This window comes from Eimeria acervulina, genomic scaffold, assembly GCF_000499425.1.
Source record: "Eimeria acervulina Houghton genomic scaffold, Eah_scaff693, whole genome shotgun sequence".
In the NCBI taxonomy this organism is placed as follows: Eukaryota; Apicomplexa; class Conoidasida; order Eucoccidiorida; family Eimeriidae; genus Eimeria; species Eimeria acervulina.
In genome coordinates, this window is record NW_013547196.1 from 1 (window position 1) to 10000 (window position 10000).

Here is a 10000-nt window from a genome sequence, read left to right on the forward strand (position 1 = left end):
TCTATACTTTATATTATATATATACATCTATATATATATATATATATATATATATATATAGACATAATATATAACATATATATATTGTTGATACAATCTATGCACAGTATACATACAGATATACACTAGATAATATATATATATATAAATAAATAAATATATATATTTATATTTGTTTATATATATTAATATTAATATTTATTTATTACTACAAACAAACCTGCGAATAAGCGAAGAGGAGGTAAATAAGGTAAATGTGCTGCGGTAGGCTGACACTGCAGATTGCAATCTAAAAGAAAATCTGATAAACACAACATGCTGCTGCTGCTGCTGTTGCTGCTGCTGCTGCTGTTGCTGCTGCTGCTGCTTCCGTCCTTGGTGGTGATAGCGCTGACTGCTGCATCAGCTGTGCTGCTGCTGCTGCTGCTGCTGCAAGTGTTGCTTCCATTGTGTATATTGTTGCTGATATCGTTGGTGTTGCTGCTGTCGTTCTCACTGCACTCGCTGCTGCTGCTGCTGCTGCTGCTGCTGCTGCTGCTTAGTTTATAATTTGCTGCAATGATGAGCCGCAGGTCTATGACAACCTCGGGGCCTTTGGGTGTTGGAGGAGATTTAAACATTTTTATGTTTTGTTTATATTAGATTCGTTTTCTGCTGTTGCTGCTGCTGCTGTTGCTGCTGCTGCTGCTGCTGCAGCAGAAGCCTCATGGTGAGTGTACATACATAGAAAAAACAATAAAAGATATTAATTAGATATATTATAATAATAAATTGCTGTTTTCTATTAGAGAAGAAATAAACAAAAAAAAGAAATACTAAGAAGACAAACGCAACACACAACCAGCCCCAAATAACACATGCATGCGATCCGCTGCTGTTGCTGCTGCTGCTGCTGCTGCTGCTGCTGCTAGTATAGCAGGGCATGTTAATGTGATGATAGGCGTAGTTATAGATTTTATTATTTGTTTTATTTATTTATTTATTTATTTATTTAATTTATTTATTTTATTTTTAATTACTATTGAAGTAGTTCAGCAACAGTTGCTGCACACACCTCAAACAAAGCCAGAAAAAAGTATTTATTTAATATATTTAATTTATTTGTTTTATATATTTAATTTATTTGTTTAATATATTTAATTTATTTATTTTATTTAAATAATAAAATATTAAAACGCATTATTATATTATATACTAAATTAACGTATTTTGTTTTATATACACTGCAAATATTAAACACCGTTAATATATTTTCTGTTAATATTTAATTAAATAAATAAATTGCTTATGTCATCTTTGTTCTTGCTTCAGCAGCAGCAGCAGCTGCTGCTGCAGCTACTGCTACTGCTGCAGCAGCACCTACTGCTGCTGCTGTTTTTTAACGCAACGGGGCATCGCTTTACTCTCAAGCCCCCTCAGCTACCAGCAGCAGCAGCAGCAGCAGCAGCAGCAGCAATGAGAGAAGCAGCAACCGCACAATCAGCAGCAAGCAACAGCAGCAGCAGCAACAGCACCATCAAGAGCACGAGCAGCAGCAACATCAGCAGCAAGAGCAACAGCAACAACAGCAGCGGCAGCAACGTCACAAACAGCAGCAGCAAGGGCAACATCACCCGCAGCAAACTCAGCAGCAGAAGCAGCAACGGCAGCAGCAGCAGCAGCGGGGTGAATGCTGCATTTGCGCTAAAGTGCAGCAAACTGAACACTGCAGCAAAAGAGAGACAAATAATTAAAATATATATAAAATATATTTGTTAAGCGAATCATCACTATTGATGCTTCACTAACACACCCTCAAAGCAGCAACAGCTGCAGCAACAGCAGCAGCAACAGCTGCAGCAAAAGCTGCAACAACAGCTGCAGCAAGAACGGCTGCTGCTGCAACAGCAGCGGAGAGAAGCTGCAGCAACAGCAAGACTAGACCCCCTTCTGCTGCGTCGAGAGGCTAACATCAAAATGCTCGCAGCTAACTGGCGCTGCTGCTGCTTTGTTGCAGCAATCAGCAGCAGCAGCAGCAGCAGCAGCAGCAGCATCCGCCACATCCAGCTCCCCCTACACACAGCAGCAGCAGCAGTAGCAGCAGTATCAGCAATAGGAGCAACATCAGTAGTATCAGCAGCCGCAACTGCAGCATCGGCAGCAGCACTGCAGCAAAGAGACTGAAACATAATCAGCAGCAGCACCAGCAGCAGCAGGGCTTACTGCCTGCTTCAGGGCTTTGTCTAAACGCTGCAGCAGCAGCGGCTGCTGCTGCACCACCGCCGTTCGTAGCTGAGAGCAACAGACACCGCAATGTTGTTGCAGCATCAAATGCAGCAGCAGACGCAGCAGCAAGTGCAGCAGCGGCAGCAACAACAGAAAAAAGCTACAACAGCAAATGCTGCAGCAGCAAGCGCTGCCTCAACACAGTACGCATGGCAGCAACAAAACAACAGAAGCCCGAGTAGCAGCAGCAGCAGCAGCAGCAGCAGCTGTTGTCATGCCAGCAGCAGCAGCAGCAGCAAGAACAGCAGCAACAGCGGGTGTAAACCTTGCTGCAGATACCTGTGCAATCGCTGCTGCATGTATTTGCAGCTCTCTTCTCGCCTCCTGCTGCTTTTGCAAGGATCCATTTGCTGTTGCTGCTGCTGCACTGCCTCCTGCTGCTGCTGCTCCTGCTGCAGGTTCTGCTGCTCCTGCTGCTGCTGCTATGTGCTTCTCAAGCAGAGACACTGCTGCTTCTAGACTTCCTTGCAGCAGCAGCAGCGGTAATTCAGCAAGACCCCCAGCCTCTTCGTTTAGTCGATTGTGCAGGAACGCCAGCTGCAGCAGCAACAGCAACAGCAGCAGCAGCAGCAGTATACAACACCTGCTGCATCGGCAGTGGGCAGAGCAACTGTTCAGTCAAGGGGTTTAACCCTAAACCCTAAACCCTAAACCCTAAACCCTAAACCCTAAATCTTAACTAACCCCTGTAGAGTAAACCGCAAAACCATAGCAAGGACAATAATTTCTGCAGCAGCACGCTGCTGCTGCTGCTGCATCTGCTGCTGCAGCAGCAGCAGCAGCAATGAAGCAGCAAACTACTCACCACTCCTGGGGGTATTCGCTGCGGGCCCAGCATGACGGCTAGAGACTCCAGCTGCTGCTGCAGGGCTGCAAATAGCCGCTGCGTCTCTACTCGTTCTGCTGCTGCTGCTGCTGCTGTGGGAGCTGCAGTAGCAGCAGCAGCAGCAGAATCGGCAGCAGCAACCCCGGGCTGCAGCGAAGAGCTGCAGGAATTCGAACGCCTCCACTGTCTGTCCAGGTGCTGCAGCAACTCATCCCACCTATTCATCCTCCTCTGTTGCTGCTGCTGCTGTTGATGGTGTTGCTGCTGCTGCTGCTGCTGCAGTACTTGCGAAGGACCGCTTGCCTCCCCCTGCAAACACAGCAGTGCCTCAACGTTATATTTACACTCAAGCAGCAGCAAGAGTATCTGCTGCTGCTGCTGCTGCTGCGCCTGCTGCTGCACTGGGGCACGGCAGCAGCATCCGCAGCAGCGCCAGCAGCAGTAGGTGCTCAGCAGCTCCAGCAGCAGCAACGACAGCGGCAGCAAGACTAGCAGCAACAGCAAAGGGGCAGCAGCACCATCAGCAGCAGCAACGCCAGCAGCAGCAACAGCAACAACGCCAGCAGCAGCGACAGCAGCAACTGCATCAACAACAGCAGGGACAGAAGCACCACCAGCCACAGCAGCAACAACAACAGAGCAACAGCAGCAGCAGCAGCAGCAGCAGCAGCACTTACTAGTTGGGAGTTGCATCTAAGGGCGCAGTAAATGAAAGCGCTGAAAGGAGACAGCAGACTTAATTCGCAAGTGCAGCAAAGACGTACTGCAGCAGACAGCTCGCCGAGAAAGGCCTGCAGCAGCAGCAGCAGCAGCAGCAGCAGCAGCAAAAGCAACAGCACCCAACATGTGAGAAGTCTGAAGACTACGCGTACAGTCAGAAAAAATTTGCTGCTGCAGCGGCAGCAGCAACAAGATAGCTAAGCAGCAAATGCAAATAAAACACAAGTGAGGGTGTCCTTGCTGCGCCGCTGTTGCTGCTGCTGCTGCTGCTGCTGTTGTTGTTGCTACTGTTGCTGCTGCTCCGCTGCTCACCAGCCGAGCCGCCGTTTCTGCTGCTGACAGCAGCGGTGAGAAGGCAGACTTCTGGATCGAGGCAAGGAGACACTGGGCGCTGCAGCAGCAGCAGCAACAGCAGCAGCAGCAACAACAACAGAGACTTATTGCTCTAAGGCGCTCCAGCAGCACCAGCGACAGCTACAAGGTGCTCCAGCAGCAGCAGAAGCAGCAGCAACGACACTAAAAGCAGCAGCACAAGCAACAGCAACAGCAGCAGCACAAGCAACAGCAACAGCAACAGCACAAGCAGCAGCAACAGCAACAGCAGCAGCAGCGGCGCGCCATACTGTGCGAGGGCAGAGATTTGCATAGCAGCAGCAGAGCAGACTGTCCTTCTTTGCTGCAGTTGCTGCTCCTCCTCTACTATGGGGAGCTGCAGCTCGGTGATGTCTTCAGGTTTGCTGCAGTCACTGCCACCCCACACCTGCAGCAGCAGCAAAAGCAGCAGCAGCAGCAGAAGCCTTGAGAAGCAGCAAGTGCTGCATGTGATGCCTTCTTAAGACGAAAAGCAGCAGCAGCAACAACAGCAGCAGCAACTGCAGCCAAAAACTGTACAGACACCTACGTCAGCAACCAGGCCTTGCTGCTGCTCCATCGAGTCTGGCTGCTGCTGCTGCTGTTGCTGCTGCTGCTGCTGCATGGAGGTGGGCGAGGGTGGCAGCGGCAGCACCTCCTCAGAAGCACGCAGCAGCAAAACCTGCGGCAGCTGGAGTGTCTCTGCAGCTGTTAGAGGCAGCAGCAGCAGCGACAGCACAGGAGGCAACGTGAGCGTACACCCCGGCATCTGCTGCAGCAGCACCCCACACTTAGCAGCCATAGCAGCAACGCGAGAGAGAGCAGCAAGCGGCGGCGCATGCGGCTCAACTCCAACCTGCTGCTGGAGCAGCTGCTGCTGCTGCTGCTGAAGGCTGGAAGCAGAAGGCAGCAAAGTTGCTGCTGCTGTGTTTAGGGCCCGGTATTGCTGCTGCAGCGTTGCTGCGCTGCACACGATAGGACTGAGAGACGGCTGCAGCTGCTGCAGCAGTTGCAGCTGCTGCAGCTGGTTCTCTGGCTGCAACTTTGTCCTGCTGCTCTTCTTCTGCTGCTGCTGCTGTTGCTGCTGCTGCGCAATGCGCTGCCACGGCTCAGCTGCTGCTGCAAGCTCCTGCTGCAGCGCTGCAACAGCCTGCAGCAACCAATGAGGAAAGCTCCCCGCAGAGTCCGTCAGCTGCTGCAGCAGCAGCAGCTGCTGCTGCTGTTGTTGATGCTGCTGCTGCGCAAGGAGCTGCAACCTGAAAAAAGGAGGCATGACGCAGGCACCCGCTCCTATTACGCAGGACGGCAGCACGCAGCAGCAACTAACAGCAGCAGCAGCAGCAGCAGCAGCTCGTCGGCTCACCAGACAGCAGCTGCGTGCAGCAAACAGAGGCGGGCAGCAGCTTCCAGCGAGTTGCTTCCCTGCTGCTCCTCCAGCAGCAACTGCAGCAGCACACCCCACAACCACAGCCGTAGCAATGAAGGCCAGACCGTGCATGCCAATCGCAGCAGCAGCAGCAGCAGCAAGACTCGACTCACTGCAGCAGCAGCAGCAGGGGCCCCTGCATGCAAACTAGAAGATACAGCAACTCGGTGCAGCAGCCGCCGCGCCTGAAGTCCTGCTGCAGCAGAAGCTGCAGATACAGCTGCAAGCGGAAGCGAGCCTGCTGCTGCTACAGCTGCTGTTGCTGCTGCTGTTGCAGCTGCTTCGGCCTCCGCCGCTGCTTGGCGGACACACGGGGCAGCACTAGACGCAGCAGCAGCAGCAGCTGCTGCTGCTGCAGTTGCTGCACCTTCGCTGCAAACGGCAAGAGGGTCGCTAGCTCCAAATAGAGCTGCTGCTTCCGCTGCTGCTGCTGCTTCTGCTACTGCTGCTGCTTCTGCTGCTGCTGCCTCTGCTTGCAGCGTTCCCACCGCAGCAGGTTGTCCTTCCTCTGATGCGGCGCCTGCGCTGTCTTCAGCAGCAGCAGCAGCAGCTGCTCCTGCTGCTGCTGCTGCTCCTGCCGCAGCGTCCTTTTGCAGCAGCACGCGTGACCTCAGCATGAAGCGCAGCAGCAGCAGCAGCAGCAAGAAGGCCCCTTCCTTGTCTCCCCACTCTTGCTGCAGCAGCTGCAGCTGCTGCAGCGCCTGCAAGACGCAGCCATCTTCAACAAGTGCTGCTGCTGCTCGGCGCCGGGTTTGCTGCAGAACTTCGCGCGCTGCTGCGGAGTTGGGAGCTGCAGCAGCAGCTCTTGCTGCTGCTTCTGCTGCCATCAGCAACAGCTGCGTGCGTATAGAAGGAGCTACGACATCCTTCTCAGCAGCAGCAGCTGCTGCTGCTGCTGCTTGTGCGTCTGCAGCCAGATGCGGATATCTATGCTGCGGCAGCAGCGTAATGGCAGGAGCAATTGCTGCTGCTTGCTGCGCTAGCAGCAGCAGCAGTTGCGTGCGGAAAGAGTGTTCAGCTGCTGCTGCTGTTGCTGTTGCTGTTGTTGCTGCTGCTGCTGCCGCTGGGGCCCCGTGCTGCAGAAACATCTCCAAGGCCTGGCGCAGCACGCCCATGGCTGCTGCAGCTCTTGCTGCTGTTGCTGCTGCTGCTGCTGGCAGGTTAATACAAGCATTAGTGCTGCTGATGCCCCTGCAGCACCTGCTGCTGCTACTGTTGTTGCTGCTGCTGCAGCCCCCCTGCAGCAGCAACCACAGCTGCAGCGACAGGCGCATCATCTGCAGCTCCATAGAAACCGGCTGCTGCTGTAGCTGCAGCAGCGTCTCCCCCGCCTGCATGCAAGCAGAAGGCCGCAGCAGAAGCATCACGTTTAGCAGCAGCAGCAGCAGCAGCAGCAGCAGCAACAGCAGCAGCAAAAATCACCCGTTTACCTCTATGCAATCTGCAGCAGCAGGCGATATTGTGAGGGCGTCAAGTAGAGGCCGTGCTGCGCTGCATGCGCCGTTCTGTTGCTGCTGCAGCTGTTGCTGCTGCAGCAGCAACAGCAGCACCGCCACCCTCGGTGGCTTGTCGCCGTGCGTTAGGCCTGCTGCTGCTGTGCTGTAGAAGGGGAATGCAGCAGCAGCAGCAGCAGCAGCAGCAGCAGCAGCACTGCTTCCATTGAGGGACGCCACGAGGCCCTTAAACCACTCCGCCTGAGCAGCAGACGCCTTAGACATCGCAGGGTCGACAGCAGCAGCAGCAGCAGCAGCAGCAGCGGCAGCAGCGGCAGTTGCAACGAGAGCAGCAGCAACAGCAGCAAGAACAGCAGCAAGAGAAGCAGAGGACACGGCTGCCAGCAGTCTTCACTCACTGTCTCCTGCGCGCGCTTCACCTGGCCCTCTGAGCCTTCCCACACCCGCTGCTGTTGCTGCTGCTGCTGCTGCTGTTGCTGCTGCTGCTGCTCTTGCTGCTGCTGCCAAGATAGCGCAAGCAGTAGCTGCTGCGCCACAACAGAGTCGGCGTAGGTGGCAGTGGCTGCTGCTGCAGCATAGCGGACGAGGCATCCCAACTGCTGTTGCTTCTGCTGCTTTCGCTGCTGCTGCTTCGCTTGCTGCTGCTGCTGCTGCTGCTGCTGCGGGTCTATAGCACATAAATCCTCCCAGCAGCGGCTTCCCTCTGGCAGCAAAAAGGGCACAAAGCAGCGTCGCACTGCAGCAGCAGCATCTGCTGCTGCTGCTGTTGCTGCTGCAGCGTCCACTGGTTGCTGCTGCCGTGAAGGTTCTGCGTCCTCACAACTGCTGCTGCTGCTGCTGCTGCTGCTGCAGCTCAGGACCTGCTTGCACAATCTGTTCGCGAAGCCCGTGCATGTAGCCGTTAATGCGGTGAGAATAGGGAGCTCTGTTGCTGCTCCTGCTGCTGATGCACCTCCTGCTGCTGCTGCACCTGCTGCTGCGGCTGCTGCTGCAGTCGCAGGTGCGCTGCCGCTGCACACATGGAGCTGCTGCTGCACTGCACCCAGCAGCAGCAGGCGCCACTTGTCTGAGGGGGAGAGCAGCAAGCGCTGCTGCAGCAGGGAAGACAGTTGCTGCTCGTGCTGCTGCTGCTGCTGCTGCAGCTGCACTTGCGGCCGCGCCTTCGCCAGCTGCAGGTTGCTGCTGCAGCTGCTGAGGAAGAGACAGAGAGAGCTGCCTCGCTGCAGCAACGCAGCAGCAAACTTGTCAATGGGGTCCCCAGTAAGAGACTCTGCCTGCTGCTGCTGTTGCTGCTGCTGCCGCTGCTGCTGCAGCAGCTGGTCCAGCAGCAGCAGCCGCTGCGACCTTTGCTGCCTCTTCTCCTCCCCTGCTGAAAACATCATATCTAAAGACTGCTGCTGCAGCGGTAGGAGACGCTGCAGCACGTACTCCTGTGTAGCAGCAACAAGCGGCTGCTGCTGCAGCAGCAGCAGCTCCCCGTGCTGCAGCTGAGTGTGCACTGTACATACACCCGAAGGGCGCAACAGCAGCGGCACGGCGAAACTCAACTCCTTGAACTGCTGCTGTTGCTGTTGCTGCTGTTGCTGCTGCTGTTGTTGCTGCTGCTGCTGCTGCGGAATCCTGGGGGAGAAGACAGCTGAGAGAGGCCACGTCTCTGCAGCATAACGAAATGCAGCAGCAGGAGCAGCAGCTGCTGCTGCTGCTGGATGCTGCTTGCAGCGCATCAGCGCTTGCTGCTGCTGCAGCAAGAACCGCCCCCAGACCTCCGATGCTCCCAGTTGCAGCAGCAGCTGCTGCTGCTGTTGCTGCTGCTCTTGCTGCACGTGAGACAGCCACAGCAGCATAGAGACACAGGCACTGACTGCAGCACGCTGCAGCAAAGGACCTGCTGCAGCATCACCTCTCACTGCCACATCCCTGGTTGCTGCTGCTGCTGCTGCTCCGTCTGCTGCTGCTGCTGCTGCTGCCTGCTTTGTGAGACCCCACAAGATCCGCTGCAGCAACAAAACTTCCCAGTCCTCTGCAGCTTCAGCTGTTGCTGCTGCTTCTGCTGCTGCTTCTGCTGCTGCTGCTGCTGCCATTCGACGCGCTGCTGCGGCTGCTTGCTGCAGCAGGACGCTGTCTCTGCAGCAGCACCAATTGCTGCTGCTGCTGCGCAGCGCACGCAAGGCATCTCCAGTTACAAGGGGTGCCCCTGAGCAGCAGCAGCCGTCGAACTCCCTGCTGCTGCTGCTGCTGCTGCTGCTGCTGCTGCTTGCGTTGCAGAGTGAGAGTTCATCAGCAGCAGAGCTGTTGACTGTGTAGTAGCTGCTGCTGCTGCGGCTCGTGTTGCTGCTGCTGCTGCTGCTGCTGCTGGAGGCGATGCTTTCTGTATCTGAAGTCTCGTGGCAGCTGCTGCAGGGCTGCAGCGCCAGCATCAAGCAGCAGCAAAGCCGCCCCCTACCTAAAACGCGTACGCAGTGTGCAGATACCTGCAGCAGCAGCAGATCTAAAGCTTCTTCTTCTGCTCTCTGCTGCGAGATGATGATGCTGCTGCTGCTGCTGCTTCCGCTGCTGTCAGGAGGTTGCTGCTGCTGCTGCGGCGGCGGCCTCCACAGTAAGGTGCGCAGCAGCGCCCACCGCAGCTGCTGCTGCTGCTGCTGCGGCATGCTTAGAAGGGGCAGCAGCAGGGGCGGCTCTGCTGCAAGGTCTACAGCCAGCAACTGCTGCTGCTGCTGCTGCTGCAGTTCGAACCCTTGCTGCACCTGCCGAGAGAGCCACAAAGTGTCTCCGATTAGCAGCGCACTGCTGCTGCTGCTGCCGCATGCAGCAGCAGCAGCAGCAGCAGCGGGAAGCATGCAGCGCCGCCAGACGGAGACAGTTGCCCTCGGAGTGAAGCAAAAAGACAGCCGCAGCAAACAGTTGGACTGCAGCAGCAAACAGCCGCTGCTGCCGCTGGGGCTCACCAGCAAAGCAGCA

The 10000-nt window shown here is 55.4% G+C and overlaps 2 protein-coding genes across 2 annotated transcripts in view; both read right to left on the bottom strand.

Annotated features, from left to right (window-relative positions):
• Window positions 1-274: 274 nt before the first annotated feature.
• EAH_00046560 (hypothetical protein) lies at window positions 275-620 on the bottom strand (the record flags this gene model as incomplete). The annotated part of the gene is made up of 1 exon (XM_013391523.1): window positions 275-620. A coding segment is annotated over one exon (346 nt), but the record flags the coding sequence as incomplete, so codon positions are not given.
• Window positions 621-1917: 1297 nt separating this feature from the next.
• The window catches only part of EAH_00046570 (hypothetical protein, conserved), a gene marked incomplete at both ends in the record, with an annotated part of 10054 nt that continues 1971 nt past the window's right edge, over window positions 1918-10000 (bottom strand). Inside the window, 12 exons of the mRNA XM_013391524.1 lie at window positions 1918-2052; window positions 2203-2271; window positions 2545-2802; window positions 3071-3492; window positions 3964-4008; window positions 4124-4202; window positions 4476-4571; window positions 4713-5418; window positions 5526-5605; window positions 5747-6919; window positions 7019-7282; window positions 7441-10000. The exon at window positions 7441-10000 is cut by the window's right edge and continues 1491 nt beyond it. Coding sequence (XP_013246978.1) covers window positions 1918-2052; window positions 2203-2271; window positions 2545-2802; window positions 3071-3492; window positions 3964-4008; window positions 4124-4202; window positions 4476-4571; window positions 4713-5418; window positions 5526-5605; window positions 5747-6919; window positions 7019-7282; window positions 7441-10000 — 5887 coding nt within the window. The remainder of the gene's footprint in view (window positions 2053-2202; window positions 2272-2544; window positions 2803-3070; window positions 3493-3963; window positions 4009-4123; window positions 4203-4475; window positions 4572-4712; window positions 5419-5525; window positions 5606-5746; window positions 6920-7018; window positions 7283-7440) is intronic.